The following is a 20,220-nucleotide window of genomic DNA, read 5'->3' on the forward strand; positions in this document are numbered from 1 at the left end:
TTTTTTGGTAGGAGCTACTCCTGTTTCCATTTATTATACCATGTCTCATCTTTCTTGTTCTCTGCCTTGTTTCATCGGATACCCCCACCCCGCTCTCGCTTACTTATACCAAACCTTTATAGCTTCCTCTCGGTGTTCACGTTTCATGTTTCTTCGAAGGGTTTCTTTTCCTATACCTTTGTTTTCTTTCTCCCGCTTTTATACCTCTTGTGTTTCCTTTCTCTTTTCTGCAAATCATCTATATGACATGATACCACACACCACAGCTGTCTGCTTTACACAAGTATAAACAAGGAACTCCTCTATACAAGTCTAACGAACTTAAGAAATGGGGAGAAAAAAAAAATAAAACAAGGCTGAATTATCATTACCTTCTGTGTACTCACTAGGCTTCTCATTCTTTAATGTTGAAAGTCTATAAATGTATAACGGACCTGTACCTACAACATGGCTTGGTACTGCCATTTTAGCAATATAAACTCTCGCATAGCATAGAGGAAATGATAATTCAGTCGACAGTTTTCTTAAAATTTCTTCGTGCCCTTGCTCATTTGGTTTAAAGTTGGTTGGTCTTCCTAGAGCATCGTGGTGTATTAAAAGGTTATACAACCAGCAGCCGCTTTTAATAATACTGGCTATTAACACACCAAGGTCACTCCAACAAGCGGGTGGCTAGGTATGCAGCCCGAGGATGCATAGAAAATACTTGACTATTGTATAAAGTCGAAACTCAGGCATCAATTATCAATAGGCGTAGCTATATACCCAAAATCAACGAACATTATCTAATTACTTCTCTCCGCTCCTGGTCTCTCGTATAATAATAAACATGGGCTTCACACAACAATTGATAGCTAGATAACAAGAAAGTAGGAAAAACACATATAATTAGACACATAATAAGACCAAGGCCAGCTGAACGTTGTCGTAAACCAAGACACAAGGCAGAACCACTAGATAGATAAAAAAGGGAATAGAAACACAACAAGAGGGGAATAGAAATGATGAAAGGCTCAAAAGTTTATTAGGAGTAAATATCGTATGAAGTCGGAGAGGGGAAATAAATAAGACAGGTGTATAAGTCTGAAGTCTGCAAGATGAAGCCAACATTGTGCTCGTAAAGATGGAACAGAGAAAATACCACCTGCTCCGATTCTCACTTTTCGGTTGAAATATTTGAATTTAGTTCGCATTTTTAAAGTTGGCCCGAAAGAACTGCTTCGGTGGCTATTGGAATCAAAAGTTAGTATATGGAAGCCAAAATTGGGTTAAAGATTTTAGGTAGAGGAATGTGGATAACATACCTGAATTAATGTACGCCCGTTTGGCATCTAGGTTGACGTTGAACCTACGTTCTAACTCAAGTTTCACACTCTTTTTCGTCACGGTCATCAAGTCTGCGGTACGGAGGATATCTCTGATCTCAGCGAGGAGGGAGTCATCGTTTGGTAGGGCAGAAAGATCCGCCATCTCAACATCTGAGCCTCGGCCAAGTAGCTCTGTGGCAGACATCGAAAGACGGGAGCTGTAGCGGTTGCTGAGGTCTATTTGAGATACGGGCCGGGAAGCGGAGTATCCGTACTCAGTAGCAGGAGCGTAGTGAGTCTTAGTGGCATACGAGTAGCCGGAGACTTCAGATCGGTCATCAGCACCAGCGTGGGTTTGAGCCTCCCATAGTTCAGCTTGATATTCTTCCCACTTCTTCTTGGGGATGGAAGCTGGGTCGAATTTGCCTTCATCAGATATGACGATCTTACGTCCCTTCTCACCAGTGACGATACGGGTGTTACCCCAACTGAAATCATCCATGTGCCAGAAAGCATATAGAGGGAGACCCATGGAGAACACAGGCATGGCGAGAACGTAAATTATCATCCATCCAACCATCTCCCATTTCCTGCGGACAATGAAGATGATGCCCTGAAGACCGTAGATGGCTGCGAGTAGGACAAGGGCTGTCCATGGGACAGTTCCACTGTTTAGGGCAACAAGAACGATAAGATAGACGATATATGCAACGGCAACGGGCTGGATGATAGTACTGAGAAGATCAATAAAGACGATAAATCGCATACTGAAACAGCAGAAACCACAGAGCTGCTGGAGTGGAATCAGTTCAATCAGGTTGTGTACTGTGGAATTGATCCATCTACGACGCTGAGACATGAAGACGGCCCAAGTATCAGGTGCAATTGTCCAGGCGTGCGCGTTGAAAGTGAACTTGGTCTTGTACTTGGAATGGTGCTTGAGAAGGAGAGTGGTCAGGTAACGATCCTCACCCAGGTGAAGCAAGTTCTTCATGTGCAGGGTATCGACACGAATTTCACCATAGGCATCAACGACTTCCTTGCTGACGAAAAGAGGCTTTCCAGTATCAGCGGCTCTGATTCGATACATGGTGAAACAACCGGGCAAACAGGTAACGGAACCGAACAAACTCTCGAAAGCTTTCGTAAGGTTATGAGAGATGTAGTATTCGTAGACCTGAATCATGGTAATCATCGAGGATTTGGCGTTGTTCAAACCTGTCTCTCCGCAGAGGGCAATGACACGTGTATCATGAAGGAATGCTGCCACCATTCGAGTTGCTGAATCAGGAGCGACTGTAGTATCGGCATCGACTTGCAAGATAAACTCGTAGAAGGTCGGGTTGACTCCAATGATGTTACGGATTTGGTGGTGCATCTCGAGCTCGAGAGGACTAAGTGGAGCATTATAGTGAACACGGTTTAAGAAGCGCATAACAACCATCTGCGAGTCTCGCTTTCCACGGTTACCAGGTTTCGATACCTCAGACGGCTTTCCAACCTTGACAACAACCAGGAACGGAACAATATGACCCTGCACCTCATAAAGACCAGAGTAGACTTTACCCATGTTGTGCTGTCTCATTCCTTCTCCCAAACTTTCAAAGCTGAGAGGCTCTGGATCAATATTTTCTGGAACACCAAAGATGTCGAGAACAATTCGAGGAGTTGGACGGTCATTTCCTTGTCCAATAATCATACCATCGCAAACGACAAGGAGAAGCTTGCGTTTATCATCGTACTTCATACGAGCCATTGAGTCGATGGCACGGCGCAGAGATTCTTCATCTTCGGTATATGCAGGAACTTGGCAAATGATAAATTTGTCAATATTCTCGGGAATATTCTTCTTTTGAAATTGCAGAGCGGCCAAGAACTTGAATCCAATGATGGTGGCCAAGAGGACTGAGATAGCAAGAATGAAATACTGGGAGAATAAGCATCTGGGAGAGGTACGAATGTCGAGTTCGCCTGCAAGGTATAGGTTGTCGAGACAAATTTTCATATTCCTACGCATTGCGCTGCCGATATTAAGCTCCTCGAAGCGTTTGGTAATATCTTGTCCCGGGTAACGCTGGAAAAGGCTAATGACATCGGGATGCATGAAGTCAACGTTGACATCCTTTGGAGTAGCCTGTCCCTCTTTGGATTTGACTATTCGGCCGCCAGTAATGTAGGTAGTGACGTCGTATACACGGTTGTTGATTAACGCGATGTATTGCGATTGATCAGCCATTTCATTCAGGTGTTTTTGTGTGAAACCAATATGGCCTTTGGCGTAGGTTTGACGGAGCATTTTCATCTGTTTGAAATACCACCATGGTCTGGAATCCTCAAGGAAAGCACGGAAGTCATGATATTGAGCGTTGGTGTCAGACTTGCTGATGACGGAGGCTGAACCGGTACGGTTTATTGGAGTGTAGTCAAGTTGAACGGCATCATCAATTTTTCCATCCACACCATCACAGAGAGCAGAAACTTGGACCGGGAATAGGTCACTTGCATCGGTACCAGCATACTTAAGCAAATCCTTTCGGGGAACAATGCTGGGATAGTGGGATTTAGCATATTCTCCAAGATCGAAGACCTCACCACGGATGGCAATGAATGCATCTTTACCGGGATCACCGTTGTGGGTAGTTAATTCGGCTGCGGAATAGACGTGTTGTGGGGGACAGATGAGGCCAGGGAAGAAAATAACAAAGAAGATGGCGAAGCCGCAAGTGAACCAGATAAGCATGTTGATAGCGAGCTTTTCACGCCAGGCAATACGTATATCCTTTCGTTTCATGCGGCCGACAAGTTTGATCAGGAAATCAGGGATAAACCAAGTAAGAAGGTAGACGAGGAACAACCATCGTTTACGGCTGCCCGAAACAATAACATCTTCCACTTCAACCATTTTTTTCTCATTTCCCTTTTCAGCCATCTGCTCACGAGTTTCCAAGTTCTTGAACATATCGCCTGAGTGGAACGCGGATGCACCAGCATCTGAACGGGCATCAACATCCCGGCTGTTGAAGTACCCTCCCTTGGTTTCGTCGCCATAGATGTAAGCGCCAGGAGTGCTGTCTGCTGGGGTAAGAAGTCGGACCTTGGAGTCGCCATACCCGTTATTACCCATTCCACTGCCGTCGTCTGTGCCACTTCCATTGAATGCAGGCACAACTCTCTCCCCAACCTTTGCAACCTCGGCCCAGCATCGTTCACTCAAGAATACGCCGGTACTACCAACACGAGCCTCGTTATTAGGCCAACGCTTCTCATCGATGACAAGCTGAGATTTCTCCTTGTCGCTTCCAACAATGACAGACTCCTCTTCAGCGAGACCCAAAAACTCGGCGAAGGGCAGGAAGACGGAGAAATCAGCATTCCGTAGACGTTGACTGATTTCTGCAATGCCAAACATCTGCACTTGGGTACGTACACATTTGCTGTCGAACTGATTCGCAATTCGTCTATCATTGGGCTTGAGGCAGAAGACGATGTACGGATTGACGTTTGTGGCAGAGAGAGATTTGTTAATGTTGTCAAGAGAGGCAAGGAATTGAGCAGCAGCTCCTTGCTTGAGGCCGACATCTCCTGTTTTCTTATTATGATTTCCCGATGCACCCCGTCTACCACTGCTGGCATCATCTGTATCGTCATTCTCTGAATTCGGAGCATTGGGGGCAAACTTGGACACTCTGCTCGTCTTGCGGCGGGCCATGCTGGGCATTCGCAATGGTTTTGAGCTGACCTGCGCCTGCATGATGGCGGACCTCTCCTTTGGATGGTGAATGGTCTGGAGGGCCTCTTGACCGAACAGATCACGGACGAAACCACTTCTGGTGTTATTGATAAGGTTGAGCAAGTCTCCCGAGATGAGATCTCCATTCTCCTCGATAAGGCCCTTGACCGGGTACTCAACTTCTCCGGCAAAGTGTCTGATGGTGAAAGAAGCAGCAGTGTTCTGAGTGGGGAAGTTACTGCCAGGCAAGATAGCGGTTGAGCTGCTAACAGAGATGGCAGGGTTCTTGTTGTCAAACCTCTTTCTCATACTTTCCAACATTTGCATATCAGTCCGTCCTCGCTTAGTCTGGTCGTCAAGAATGGACAAGAGACCGTTTCCGTGCTTAAGGAGGCCTCTGACAGCATCAGAGTTGTCAAAGTAGCTTGTGGCGGGAACACTGACTTCTTCAGTCTCAAGCATGTTGGCCTGGCGCTCGAAGAAGTTCTGCAGACAGTACTGATACAAAGACTCGGTAGCAGCATTGTTCAAGAGCTGGTCTAGGGTTGAGCCGGTGGCAGAGGTCTGGGCAAATCCGGGGAAGTCAACAATGGAAATAGTGTTGGCAACAGCACTCTCAGCAGCGCAGACCCTCTGGTTGATATTTTCAATCACATAGGCAACCAGGAGGGCATAAAGGGTGCGCGCGAATTCGTCAGCGTTGGCTCGAGCCCCTGCAGGATCCAGCATAACGGTAACTCTCTCGCGGTGAATAGTCTTTGTTTTGTTTCCGAGACTAAGTTCCAGGTCGTCGGTGCTCAGTCCCAGGAATGCGGCTACGATGGCCAGGGTATCTTTATTTTTGACGATGGTGACAGTTTCACCACCCTCGTGGGAATAGCCACCACTCTCCTCGGGGGCAGTTCTAGTAGACTGGCCAGTAGCGAATTCTAGCTGTCCAAGATGAAGGATACAAGCAAGAATCTGGCAGATTTCCGCAATATCACTGCGAGGAAACTCCAGTTTGCGGAGAGCAGTCTTGAAATGCTGGAACCCTTCCGAGTCATTAATTCCGACCTTCATCTGGGTTGGGTGGCCGAGATAGCGCCATCTCTTGTGCATTTCACTGGTAGAGGTGCGGTTACCGGCGCCGCCTCTGACAGTCGTGGGACTTTCCAATCCCAGATGCGATCTCTCAGCAGCGCTGGTACCAGCCAAAAGATAGTAGAGAACATGGAACGAACGTTCTCCCGTAGGGACAGATGCAATACGGCTTCTCTCGAGTCGATGGTCGAGCACTTTTCCACCAATGAGGGTAGGGTTGACGGTGGACGATCCATCGTATTGCAGTTCGAAGTAAAGACCGGCCTTGGAGGCAGTAGGAGTGGTGACGGACTTGGTAGTAGTGAGGGTGTCAAACACAAATGCAGCTAGAGAGAGTTTTGTCGATAGAGGGGTCGATGAGAATGACAGAATGGAGGAAAGAAGGTGTGAACGAATAGTAGTTTTTCCAGATCCAGACTCTCCCCTATTTTTAAGGGTTAGCAAAATATGTTTAATAAACCACTGGAAAGTCAAAAACTTACAAGAAGACGATGGCCTGGTTCTCACCACGGGAGCCGAGTCTCGTCCAGGCACGTCTGGCGAGATCCTCGGCCTCTCCCATGGCACTGCCTTCCTTGCCGCCATCCGGCCCCTTGGTGGATGAAGTGTATGTATTTAGACATATCAATGCCTGGGAGGAGAGACGGGCGGTTGGCAGGGAGACATGGAACCTAGACATCAGTTAGACTATTATTTAGCGGACAGTAGAAGACGCGGGGAGCAGTGAATACGCTTACCTGCTGGCCAGATGAGCAGCCAAGTGAGTATCATTCTGAAGATGTGCCGGTAGGGCAGGAAGGGAAGACTGAGCATGGGTTGGTGTAGCCATGGCTCGTCCTATCTGGCCTCCCCGCTGGAGGGTCACTGGCTCAGCGGCCTAGAGAGCGAGAGGTGGTGATCTTCTGGGGGTAGTTTGGAATAGAATCGAGCAGTGAGAGCGGCCGTAGATGTCGTTCAGTCGTCGTGGTCGTCGTGGTATAGCGGTGGTTGTCTGGTCGACATGTACCTTGGCTATACTACCGTTTCTCACCACACCCACCAGACGGCCCAGCAACGACGATCGAAACGAAGGGAACGCAGCTGGTCAAGCAGGCCAGAGCAGAGATCAATGGCGAGCAGAGCGAGAGACGGACGACAGACGGCGGCCTTGCTGAGGTCGCGATGGCAGCGGTGGTAGTGGTGGTGTTACAGCAAACGACGGGGAGCAGTGAAACCGGCGTTGCGTAGTCAAGCGGGAAAAAATAGCTAACGAGTGAAACAAAAACACAACTAGATAATATAGAAAAGAAAAAAAAAGGATCAAGACGCAGCACGCCAGCAGAAGCGAGAGCCCTTCTTCTCCTGTCAACAACGCAGATGAAAGCGAGCGAAGGGACGGCGGAGAGTCAGAAGTCGAAGTCGAAAGTCGAAGTCGAAGTCGAAGCGTCTGACAGGCGAAGTTTTTTTTTTTTTTGCTTGCAGAGACGCCCAAAAGGGGAAAGACGTGAACCTGCAAGTGAAACATGCGGTATCTGTAATGACAGTACAGCGGTACGCTAGGGGAAAAGGAGCCCAAAAGTTACCAAAGTTACGCTAGCATCGCCTCGAAAAAGGCTAAAAATAAGTTACTTCAACAACCTTCTGGCCCGAGCAGCCTCTCTTTGCTTCTTCCGCGACTTCGCCTCTGCTGGGCTACTTCTTCCTGCAGAACGAAAGGGTGAAGCACAGGAAAAGGAATGGGGACAGCAGGACAGAGGACAGGATCAGGAACAGGAGACGATCGGGAGGAGCCACAGGCCTGGGAACAGGCAGGATGGCGACAGCTGGGCTCCCTTTAAAGGGTAAGGTGCAGAACCCTCGCGTGGCAGGTGGACTGACAGAAGGCTAACACTGGGTCCTGTTGCCAGAATGGAAGAGCAGCATCAGCCTCCTTCGCTGGCTGCTGGCTGCTGTCTCTTCCTCGCGACCCATCAGGGCTCAAAATATTTTACTGGGACGGCGGACCTGGGAGCTTCGTCCCCCACGTCCTGGCTCGACTCCACAAGGTAGCCAATTAGGCTCGAACATCCCTCGATGTCGATTCGTGGATCGAGACAAGTAGCGGCACGATCCTCGGCGGGCTTACGTTCTTCCGCCAGCCTCCAAGAGGCCGGCACTTTGATGAAAGGGGGTGCATCGAGATGGGGATGGACGGGCTGGTGGGCTCTTCCCCCAGCATTCGAGACGGCCGAGCAGTTTGAGAGCCGCTGTCGATGGCAGGGCTGACCCTTCAAAGACGGGTGTGTCGGGTTGGCCAGCGGACGTGCAGCCAAAAGAGAGAGGAACCGAGAGCGAGTCGGGCATGAGACATTGTTTGAGCTGTCTATATTTGAGACATCACAAGCTGCGAATCCTCCTCCCTCCTTCCCAGCACCCTGCCCCTTTCCCCAGCTTCCTTTTTTTTTTTTTTTTTTTTCACTCTTACACGACGGCACGGCGCCAATTGCCACCGCTGGCTCTCCACGACTATGCGAACTAGTTAATTATTTTGCTTGCTGATCTCGAGCATCAGATAATCCGCGGTCTCTGGCTGGTAGCTAGCGGCCACAATCTGTACATCATCATCGTCATCACCAGCGGCACCAGCACCAGCATCGACATCGATCGAAATGGCCCTAGCACGACCTCTGTACGATCTCTGGGCCGTCGTCGCTTGCTGTACTGCATCGAGAAGACAAGAACCCTCGCACAAGAGAGTGCTGTTGTGAACCACCTCCTGCAGAGAACACAGCCCGTCGCCCAGTAACATCAGCACCACCACCAGGACTCGCCACATCCTCACATGCTGCATGGATTCCTCACGTCGCTTCAGCGCTGGCACAATAAAAATATTGATTAATAAAATAGCAGTAAAAAAAATGGAATCCCCAAAGCCAAAAAAAAAAAGGGTTATGTAATGAAGGGGAGGCCCCGTCCCGTCCCGTCACGTAATATTACGTACTGTACGCCAGCCGTACCGCGGTCCAGGAAAAAGAGAAGGTGAAACAACAACTGCGACTTTTCTTCTTCGTCGTTCTTCACTGCACGCTGGCCATTGATTTTTCTCCCTTCCTCGACCGTGAGCTCTTCCTCTTCTCTCGCTCTCGCTCTCGCTCTATCTCGCTGTCGTTTCTTCGTCGTTCGCTCGCTGCTGTTTGTTTTCTTTGCTTTGCTGCCGTTTTCTTATGCTGTCTCGTCCGGCTCGCGGTGATTGATAGTCAACACGCTCGCTGCCGGGACGGAACTCGCCAGCAGCCAGAAAGGAGACACAAGGAATATCGATATCGTAGACACGTCCGTTTCGTGCTCTCAGACCGAGGCCGGCAGAGCGTTTTCACAGCTGTACCGACCGAAATATATCTATCTCTCGTTTGGATGTCACAGGTCTAGGGGCGTCAGGAGACCGGCGTTGCTGTCTCGATTAGGATATACCAACATCCATTGACTCGACCACCGCGGGCTCTGCAGCCATGGCGAACCGAATGTCCATCTACTCGGCCCTCTCGTCGGTCTCGCAGGACCCTCGATCGACTGCCCAGCAGACTACCCAGGTTTCGACGACGACGCTGTTGAATGCCCTTCATACTTCATATGCCTCGGCGCAGGGATACCAGCTCGAAGCCGGCACCAGCCTGGTCGTCAACACATGGCTCACCACCACAACTCCCGGGCCTAACGGGGAGGTGGGCGGGACGCTGGACCCGAGCCTGGCCAGGAGGGCGTGGGAGCATGCTCGACGAAGAGCCGAAGATGGATGCATCGTTCTATGGTATGTTTCTCCTGCTGGATACATCGGTTTTTTACGTTTCCGTGAAGCTGACGAAATGATAGCACCTCGCATCAGTCTTCTCCTTCTCTACTCTTTCCCATGTTAGGATCTCTACCTCTCTCTACTCCCGAAATCGCGTACACCGCCATATCTGCCATCCGTCCGTTCGTCTCACAGGTTACCCCATACAACCCCACAGCCCTTCAGTACTCCGCTTTTGCAGTCTCCTACACCTTCACCTTGACCGGCCGTGTCACTGAAATACAGCTCTCGGTGTCTAATTCCGGAATCAACACTTCCCATGGCCTCTTCAACGTCCCTGCTGAAGCTGGCTACCGGGCATTCGATGTCTTCTACTACCTCATTACCTCATCTTCTACTCCAGCTGAACGAGAGTTCCTTGGTATCACGGACCCTTCTGCTTTTGCCCTGCTTAAAAAGTCTGGCACATTCGATCCACCATCATATCTCCCCACTGCAGATGATGCTGCCGCCGCGGAGGACTTCCGCAACTGCTTGAAGGCGATTGGAATCAAGGGTGCTGCCCAAAGGAATCTCCTCTCTGTCTTGGCTGCCTTGCTTAAATTGGGAAATGCCATGGGCCTATTGGTCGACCAGGAGGAGATTGAGGATGTTTGTGAGGATGTTGGAGGCCTCTTGAACATTGATCCGCTCATCCTACTTAAGAATTTCAACACAGATGAGCGGGAAGCCTTAATGGCCGGCATTTATGATGCCTTGCTCGATTGGATCATAGCCAAAGCAAACGAGGCCATCCATAACGAAATCGTCTCCGTCCATGAAAATGGCTCTAGTGACGGAGGACGCCAGGACGAGTCCGCTGATACAGTTGGCCTTACCGTCGTGGAAATCCCGGACCCCGCACTTGGAAAGGTAGTTGCCCTGAGAGGTGCATTCGATGACACCGTCGGCATCAATGCCGAGATCAAGGAGGATGGTGTTGAAGTTATCAGCCCAGGCCATTCAGTTCTTAGTGAAATGAATGCCGCTAAGGCAGAGGTAGGAGTACACTTGGGAATGACCGATAACGCTGCTGCTCGGGAGAGGGACTACTTCAATGACAAGGTCGACGGAGTCTTGGAGAAAATTGGAGTCGAAGTTGAGCCTGGCTGTTTCATACGTCAGCTTCTGTACCCTGTTCCAGGACAAGGTGTCAGATATGGCCAAACCAAGCGCTTCGATCTAGTTAACACCCTTGGGAGCAGCAGAGTTTGGTATCATCTCTCTGTCCACCCGACAGATGATCTTCCAGCCGCCCTTGCTTCACTTCCATCTGCCACCTCTGCCTGGTCCGCTGGAACCGTCTCCCGCCAGCTTCGTGCGTGGAGACTTCCCGAAATGGCAAACCGCCGAAACAAGCGTCTAGATTTCACCGCAGATTTTGATGTTGAAGAATTTGTCGTCAGATATGCACCTCTTGGCTGCCAGGAAGGAAAAGACGGCGTTGAGAACTGGGTCCTCGAGCGAGGCTGGAGCAATGGTGATGTCGTTGTTGGAAAGGAGCGCATCTGGATGAGAGAAAGTGCCTGGTGGGAAGCTGAATCTATGCTTGACCTTATTCCTCAACAGCAGGCTGCTTCCAATCCATTCAATCCAGGAATGACCAGCAACTTCGACCCTGGCTACACACCTAGCCCACAGGGCATGAATCCCGGCATGAACCAGAGCGGTTTTTTCACTGCTGATGGCATGAGCATTCAAGGCAGCCATGAGCAACTTGTCAACAGGCAAGGTCCTGGGACAATTGCTGGTACGGTAGCCACCAGTCCAGGTGTTGCCCAATCAGTAGCACCCACCATGAACCGAGCCTCCAGAAACATTGGAGATTATGGTCTCGGATCCAAGGGAGACGATATCAAATATGATGACACTTACTATGATGAGGCCCTTGGTCGATATGTCGGCCAGGTTGACCCTGAATTTGCGGAACCAAAGAGCATTGAGCATGAATCCATCACCTTCGGCCGTCGGGTGTGGATCGGTTTTGTATGGGCTCTTACGTTTTGGATTCCATCCCCTCTCCTCCGTTATGTTGGACGTATGAAGAGACCAGATGTCCGTATGGCCTGGAGAGAAAAGGTTGTTCTTGTTGCTTTGATTGTCCTTCTGAACTGTATCATTGTCTTCTACATCGTTGAATTCGGAAACCTGATTTGTCCTGGCAAAGATAAAGTCTGGGACAGCAGAGAAGTTTCTTACCATCAAGGAGAAGACGACTTCTTTGTCAGTATTCGAGGACATGTCTATGATATCAGCAAATTCGCCAAAACTCCCCATACACAAGGTCGAAAATACCCAACAGACAGGGAGTCTATGCAGCCCTTCGCTGGCCAGAATATGGATGCCTATTTCCCTGTTCCCCTGCCGCTTGCCTGCCCTGGATTCGGTATCAAGCCGGAAATTCAACTCATTCCCAACAATACTGATACTATTCAGAACAGCATTGCCATTCACAAATCCGGAAAGACTGTTGTCACTGATCCAACTGTAAAGACCCATGAGGATGACTGGTACCCGCGTGTCTTCCAACCTGCGATCAAGGAGTATTACAAAGGTGACCTCGTTTGGTCGAGGAAAAACGTCACAGAGCAAGCAAAACAGTTTGACCGGAAATGGGTCATCATCAATGAGAAGGTATACGACTTGACTGATTATTTCAACAGCATTGATAAGATGGACGGTTATCCGGGCTATGATTTCTTGCCATCTGTCGTCACGGACCTGTTCAAGAAAGAAGCCGGAACTGATATCACCAGCCTATGGGGTGATACCACCGATTTTAAGAACAGTATGAACTGTTTAGCCAACCAGTTCTATGTTGGCAAGACGGACTTCCGTGACACTCCACGATGCCAGGCGAACAACTACATCCTCTTGGCCTTTACCGTCATTCTCTGTGCTGTCATTCTCATTAAATTCTTGGCTGCCTTGCAACTTGGTACTAAGCGGCGACCTGCCATGCAAGATAAATTCGTTATCTGCCAGGTTCCCGCCTACACTGAGGGTGAAGACCAGCTCCGCAAAGCCATTGACTCTCTCACTGCCCTACAATACGATAACAAGCGAAAGCTCATCTTCGTTGTTTGTGACGGCATGATCGTTGGTGGTGGTAACGACAGACCTACTCCCAAGATTGTTCTTGATATCCTCGGTGTTGACCCCAAGATTGACCCTCCAGCCCTTCCATTCAAATCCGTGGGTGAAGGAAGTGACCAGCTCAACTACGGAAAGGTATATTCTGGACTATACGAGTATGAAGGCAACGTGGTTCCCTATATTGTCGTTGTTAAAGTCGGCAAGGAGTCTGAACAGAACAAGAGCAAGCCTGGAAACCGTGGAAAACGTGATTCTCAAGTCATGCTTCTTCGATTCCTTAACCGCGTACATCACCGTGCCCATATGTCACCTCTTGAACTGGAAATGTTCCATCAGATCAACAACGTTATTGGTGTAGATCCTGAGCTTTACGAATACCTTCTCATGGTTGATGCTGATACAAGTGTCAGAGAAGACTCTCTTAACCGCTTGGTTGCAAGTTGTGCAAACGATGCGAAGATTGCAGGTATTTGTGGTGAAACCAGTTTGCAGAATGAGGAGCGAAGTTGGTGGACTATGATTCAAGTCTACGAGTACTACATTTCCCATCACTTGGCTAAATCTTTCGAGTCTCTTTTTGGCAGTGTTACCTGTCTTCCTGGATGGTAAGTATTCTTCCGCTGGCAATCGTATCAAGTTAATATGCTAACCTTATACCAGTTTCTCTATGTACCGACTTCGTACCCAGGACAAGGGCCGACCATTGATCATTTTTGAAAAGGTCATTAGCGAATACGCTGATGTCCGTGTTGATACCCTGCATCAGAAGAACCTGTTGTCCCTTGGAGAAGATCGATTCCTCACAACGCTGATGACCAAACACTTCCCTCACATGTCTTACAAGTTTATTCCAGATGCATATGCCAGCACAGCTGCTCCAGAAACATGGCAAGTTCTCATGTCCCAGAGACGTCGTTGGATTAACTCTACCATCCACAACTTGGCTGAGCTTATGCTCCTTAAGGACCTCTGTGGTTTCTGCTGCTTCAGTATGAGATTCGTCGTGTTCATTGACTTGTTCGGAACTCTCATCCTCCCTGCCACAACCGTCTACCTTGGATACCTCATCTACCTCGTTGCAGCCCATAAAGGACAATTCCCACTATTCTCTATCATTTTGATTGCTGCGGTGTACGGTCTGCAGGCCATCATCTTCATTATAAAACGCCAATGGCAACACATCGGTTGGATGATCATCTATTTGATGGCATTCCCCTTCTACAGTTTCATTCTGCCTCTATACTCCTTCTGGCACCAAGACAATTTCACGTGGGGTAACACTCGTATTGTCATTGGAGAGAAAGGAGATAGGAAAGTCATTGCTGTTGAAGATGAGCCATTTGACCCGAAGAGCATTCCTCTCCAGCGATGGGACACCTACGCCCTTATCCACAATCTCCCTGGCCGCCGCGGCAATCCCAACGCTCAAGAGAAGGCCGGTTTCCCTGGTTATAATGACGAGGCTGCTGTTGAGATGGATGACATGCAATCAATGTACTCATCTGTGAAGCCAGCTTCGACAATCCTGACTGGTTTCCCTACTCAGGGTGTCCAGCAAACTCCCTATGTCCTCCCCCACTCTCCAAACCCCTACAGCAATCTTCCAGGAAACAGGAATTCCCATATGTCGCACTTTACTCACTACACTGATCAGCCTCAGCTGGGTAACCGTGCATCGCAACATCTGTCGGTTAGCAACCTGAGCCATTACCAAGACAATCCAACAAATGCCAGCCGCCTCAGTGGTTTTGGTGTACCGGGCTCCGAGAACTTTGCTCCATCCCAACGCCATAGCATGCGAAGCTCCATGCCACGACCCGCTAGCACACTAGTAGACTTCAGGAACCCTCCCGGACAGGGCCCTGACGAAGCGACTATCACAGCTGCTATCCAGGCATGCCTTGGAGAAGTAGACCTCGACACTGTCACGAAGAAACAAGGTATGTATATATGACTCCCCAGATAGAAACTGGTACTAACACGTTCACTTAGTCCGTGCTCTTGTTGAACAACGACTACAAACGACTTTGTCCGGAGAAAAGAAGGCCTTCCTCGACCGACAAATTGATAATGAACTCGCCAACATGTGATTGCATTGAGCTTCTCTCCTGTCCCACATCCAACCCTCCCCTTCTATTTATTTCCTTTTAATCCTTGCTGGCTGGGAGTAGCTGCAAATACTTACCAATTTAATACGACGACACACTCTTCTATTCGCATCACATTTTCGGCCCCTCTAGTCTTGATACGCGGATCTCAGTATTTACGAAGCCGGATGCCCATCTCAGATGTGTTTTTGCCCTTCCGACCCCCCTCGAAACCCCTTTGCACCCTCTCTTGTCTCTCCTCTTGTCTTTCTTGATGTATATTCGTTGTCTGATTTATCTTTTTCCTTTTTTTGGGTGACGGTTTGTTTTTCAATCATGTAACATGGGTATTCACTCTAATCTCCTGCCTATAATATCCTAGCAACCAAGTGAAGCGGTTCTTCTTTGTCGAGCGAACAAGAATAAAACAAATACACTATAGCTACGGAGTACTATCTAATCTATTTGGCCATGAATGGACTTTTTTCTTTCTTTGCTTCTTTGTTGGTTTCACGGCGCTCAATGCATCATTTGCCTTGCTGGCATGTCTATTGGATGATCTTGAATGGCTTTGCCTCTCTCGACTCGCATAGATATCAAAAGCTGCTCGTCTGGCATCTTCTTTCCTTCCTACTCTTCCTTCGCTGGATCCTCCGAGAGCTTCTTGACGCCGCTCTTCTCGGATCCTTCCTGCAGATCCCTGGTGTCCGGGGGAGGAGCCGTGCAGCATTAAGGCGGGTGACCCCAGATGTATAGACGCCCTACAGAGTTTATTTATCCCAAATGTACGCAACCTCGATATCAAGTAAGGATACGAAGAGACTGTCGTTGCCTCGTCGGTACCTCACCAGTGATCAACCGCCTTACCCTCGGCTCTCTCTTGGAAGTGGAGTGATCCAGCTCAGTCAACTAGTTGGTTAGCTAACTAGTTAGTTATCTGCGCAAACTCCAGTTAACTCCGTGTATGCACATCATCCCCCGAGCCGGGGTAGATATTTAACTGACGGTCATCTCTATTATTCTAGCAAAATTCACCTATCTGTCACAGTTGATGTATTCGTGATTAACCTATTATTCGATACATAAGAGCGGCTTGAAAGCTCTTAAATCGTTTTATTTTCATCGATATATAACTCAACCGCTCGAAATACCATTTAACACTTCACGAGCCATTCTTCGGCTAATATCCCCCCTACAGCCAGTTTAGTGCATTTACAAGGCAGAGATGTAAGGAATACATATACGGCCATATCCATTGATACGGAATATCTTTCTTACAGACGGACTTCAATAGGGCATACACAACATCATATGCCATGCTTGAGGCGTTGTGGGATGTAAATCACCCCGCCATATATGCAAAATTACCATGGAAAAATCTGTTTATTCAATTTGACGGTGATATTAATGTTTGAATCTACCAGGCCGGAGTTCGATATGTGTTTGCGAACCTTGGATCCGATCATCCTGCCATAATGGAGGCCATTGTCAAGGGACAGAGGGAACGCAAGGACCGATTCCCGAAGATCATTACATGCCCCCATGAGGTGAGGTTCAGCCCAGTGCTTCCACCTGGATTAAAATTGCATAAGGCCGTCGCTAACTGATACGATGTAAAATTACAGATGGTAGCAATGTCAATGGCTGATGGCTATGCCCGTGTTAGCGGGACTCCCCAGTGTGTTCTAATCCATGTTGACGTAGGCACTCAGGGACTGGGACCTGCAGTTCACAATGCCTCTGTTGGTCGTACTCCTGTTTTTATCTTTGCTGGCTTGTCACCTTTCACCCAGGAAGGAGAACTTCGGGGGTCAAGATCGGAGTTTATACACTGGCTGCAAGATGTTCCTGACCAGAAACAGATAGTGGCTCAGTATTGTCGGTACAGTGGTGAACTGAAAACTGGGAAAAATGTCAAACAGATGGTGAACAGGGCACTTCAGTTTGCTACCAGTGCACCTAAAGGTCCAGTATACATGGTTGCAGGAAGAGAGGTGCTGGAGGAAGAAATTGAACCATACTCCCTAGACCAGAAGCAATGGTCTCCGATCCTGTCCTCTGCTCTACCCCAGGATGCTGTGGAAACCTTATCAAAACGCCTGGTTAATGCCAAAAACCCGCTTGTGATAGTAGGGTATACCGGTCGCGATGAGAAAGGCATTACTGAGCTAGTGAAATTGGCAGAGCTGATAAAGGGACTTCGTGTGCTTGATACCGCCAAGTGCGAAATGTGCTTCCCAGCAGATCATGTTTCTTACGTGGGCGTGAGAGATGCCAAAGACGCTGTCGCTTCCGCAGATGTTATACTAGTGGTCGACTGTGACGTCCCCTGGATTCCTACGCAGTCGAAGCCCGCCCCTGATGCATCTATATACCATATCGACGTGGATCCGTTGAAGCACCAGATGCCTCTGTTCTACATCCATTCTCAAGCAACCTACCGGGCAGACTCAGCCATTGCCTTTGGGCAACTGTACCGACATATCTCAGGCACAGCGGAATTCATGCAGACTCTAAAGTCGCCGGAATACCAGGCTCGTCACGCTCGGGTGGAAGATATCCACAAAGCCCGGATGCAGTCACTTGCAGAAATAGCAGCTACACCGTCTGGAGTTGATGCGCCCCTGAACATACCATATGTGGTATCACAGGCCCGCCAGACATGTCCCAAAGATACGATATGGTGCGTTGAAGCTGTGTCCAATGCTGGCGTAGTGTCAGAACACTTGCGAGCGACCTTGCCAGGCTCCTGGATTAATAGTGGAGGCGGTGGCCTAGGATGGTCTGGTGGTGCCGCGTTGGGTATCAAACTAGCTACTGACGACCGGGACGGCGGCAAGGGTCAAGGAAAGTTCGTCTGTCAAATTGTTGGCGACGGCACTTATCTGTTTAGCGTCCCTAGCTCTGTCTACTGGATTGCTCGTCGATATGAAATACCGGTGTTGACCATTGTGTTGAACAACAGAGGCTGGAATGCACCTCGTAACAGCCTGAACCTAGTTCACCCCAACGGAGAAGGGTCTCGAGTGACGAATGAAGAACTGAATATATCCTTTGCTCCCACGCCGGACTACGCTGGTATTGCTAAAGCCGCTGCAGGAGGGAAATTGTGGGCAGGTAGGGCTGGAAGTGTAGAAGAGCTGGCTACGAAGCTCCCTGAGGCTATCAAAGCTGTCATGGGCGGGACAGCAGCTGTACTTGAAGCACAGCTGAACGGCAGAGAAGGGGCTTATACTGAAAATTAAATTAGCCGTATAGTTAACTACCTTGCTATTCCTACTCGCTATCTAAAGCCCGAGAAATTACAGCATAGAAACATGAGTGATGCCTTGTTAGTTATCGTCTTTATCCGAATACAAATCTTTTCCAGTTTTCAGCAAGTATTCGGGTCCCCTTTTCCAACGGCCAACCACGTACATCACACACTTGTCTAACGATCTGTTCTAGCAGATCATCCATCCGCTGGCCAGCACAATGTACATCACTTTCAATCAGTATCCTATCCTCCGGCAGGGCACTAATCACACTTGAAGACTTTGCGTTAGAGCCGTTAGGGAAGTTGATCACTTCCGAGAAAGAAAAGTATACGTCCAGGGGAACCTTTGGATGGAAGAACTGGGATAGCGGATCTACCGGACCTGAGTAGGAATGCATGCATACTCGAGGCGGGAAGGGCATGGGTTTATTCTGCAACTTCCTCGACGGACTCCCTTCATCTGACGTCGATGGAGAGATATCTTCACCTTCATGGGCTCGAGGTGCGCTTGAACTTCTCTTGCGCTGTCGATTGGATATGACTTTTTTCTCATGTCCGGCCCAGAGCTCCTGGAGTACTTCGATAGTGGCTCCATGTGCCTGGACGCTATGTAGGGAGACAGGCCGTTGTAGCTCCCCTGCCAACCGTAGCTGAGCCTTGAGTATGGCTCGCTGGTGTTCCATTCTGACACGGTATGGAGAGAGCCCCCTTCCCCCTCGGGTGCCGGGAGTTATAGAGGGATCAGACGAAGGCATGCTTTCATCTCCATCACCTGCACCTGAGCTCCATGCCTTTGGTATTCGAAAGGACTTGTCTAGTCCGATCTCGCCGACGAGGGCGTGCGGGTGTCTCTGTAATCTTTCCTTGGTGTTTGATATCAACTCCAGTAATGAGAATGGGACAGGCAGTTCATTTAGGAGCTCTTCATCTTCGATTGAAGGTGTTAATACGCTCTTGTAGTGCTCTATCTTTATTGATGCCAGGTATTCGCTGTCCCTGGGCTGAGCATCCTTCGTGTCATCGAAGATCTGGTGCGAGAACCACGGATGCCACCCGAAGCAAGGGATGATACGGTCACCGCGGGTCTCACCAGCCTGATGATTGCTCTTGCTGGAGCCTTTATATTGTAGTGCTACCTGGGAAACGAGCTCCTGGTCCTGCTCGCGCGTTGCCATGATTGTCAGGGCGGCTGCTTTCATGTCTTTGATATCCTCGATGGCAGACATCGTGTCTGTAGGATGGCAGTGAGCATCGTAGACGCCGATATCCCATGGGAACGGGTCTGAGGCCGTAGACTGCTCCGTCTGCATCGTTCTAGGGTATATATCAATACGTTCTTTTACCTTGGAGTGTGTTTGTCTCTTAACTTGAAAGTTGATGTTGATGTTGATGTTGATGTTGACGTTGTTTAGTAGCAAGAAAAAACCAGCTTGGCCAGCCAACTGCAACCGCTAAATAGTCGACTACTACAGGGAAGTCCATCTGGTATGTTCAAAATTGGTATAATGTACGGAACAGACAGTCTATATCTATCTCGAGGCTGCTGTCCAATGCTATTTATTTACCACAGTCTATCTATTAATATGTGGTGACGGTCTGCAAATCAACCTCCAGGGACGGCGCAGGCAAATATATCCAACCGAACAGTTTGACGGTAACAAAAAGCAAAAGAAACAAGGAAATAATAAAAGAAAAAGACCACTCAAACTCCTCTAGTCTATAACCATCATGTTTCATCCTTCATTAGAGATGGCCTCCATTTCATCCAGGATCACCTTATTGAACTCCTCCCACCCGTCTAGATAGATATGGTGGCCGGCCTTTTTGATAACGACAACCTTGGCCGAACCACGGTCTGCAAGCCTTTCTCAGGG

At 48.9% G+C, this 20,220-nt stretch overlaps 4 protein-coding genes across 4 annotated transcripts; 2 read left to right on the plus strand and 2 right to left on the minus strand.

The window, feature by feature from the left end:
• Window positions 1–1,195: 1,195 nt before the first annotated feature.
• On the minus strand, window positions 1,196–6,949 carry TRV_01766 (uncharacterized protein; the record flags this gene model as incomplete). The annotated part of the gene is made up of 4 exons (XM_003024051.1): window positions 1,196–1,227; window positions 1,305–6,544; window positions 6,603–6,791; window positions 6,858–6,949. The coding sequence occupies 4 exons, from the start codon at window positions 6,947–6,949 to the stop codon at window positions 1,196–1,198; spliced, it is 5,553 nt and encodes a 1,850-aa protein (XP_003024097.1).
• A 2,638-nt stretch (window positions 6,950–9,587) lies between these two features.
• On the plus strand, window positions 9,588–15,093 carry TRV_01768 (uncharacterized protein; the record flags this gene model as incomplete). The annotated part of the gene is made up of 4 exons (XM_003024052.1): window positions 9,588–9,886; window positions 9,949–13,608; window positions 13,664–14,943; window positions 14,996–15,093. 4 exons carry the CDS (start codon window positions 9,588–9,590, stop codon window positions 15,091–15,093), a joined length of 5,337 nt encoding a protein of 1,778 aa, XP_003024098.1.
• A 1,472-nt stretch (window positions 15,094–16,565) lies between these two features.
• TRV_01769 (thiamine pyrophosphate enzyme, putative) lies at window positions 16,566–18,335 on the plus strand (the record flags this gene model as incomplete). Its single annotated transcript, XM_003024053.1, has 2 exons — window positions 16,566–16,637; window positions 16,716–18,335. 2 exons carry the CDS (start codon window positions 16,566–16,568, stop codon window positions 18,333–18,335), a joined length of 1,692 nt encoding a protein of 563 aa, XP_003024099.1.
• A 100-nt stretch (window positions 18,336–18,435) lies between these two features.
• Window positions 18,436–19,797, minus strand: TRV_01770 (uncharacterized protein; the record flags this gene model as incomplete). The annotated part of the gene is made up of 1 exon (XM_003024054.1): window positions 18,436–19,797. A coding segment is annotated over one exon (1,362 nt), but the record flags the coding sequence as incomplete, so codon positions are not given.
• Window positions 19,798–20,220: the final 423 nt, after the last annotated feature.

This window comes from Trichophyton verrucosum (assembly GCF_000151505.1).
Source record: "Trichophyton verrucosum HKI 0517 chromosome Unknown contig00134_1.f1.exp, whole genome shotgun sequence".
Classification (NCBI taxonomy): Eukaryota; Fungi; Ascomycota; class Eurotiomycetes; order Onygenales; family Arthrodermataceae; genus Trichophyton; species Trichophyton verrucosum.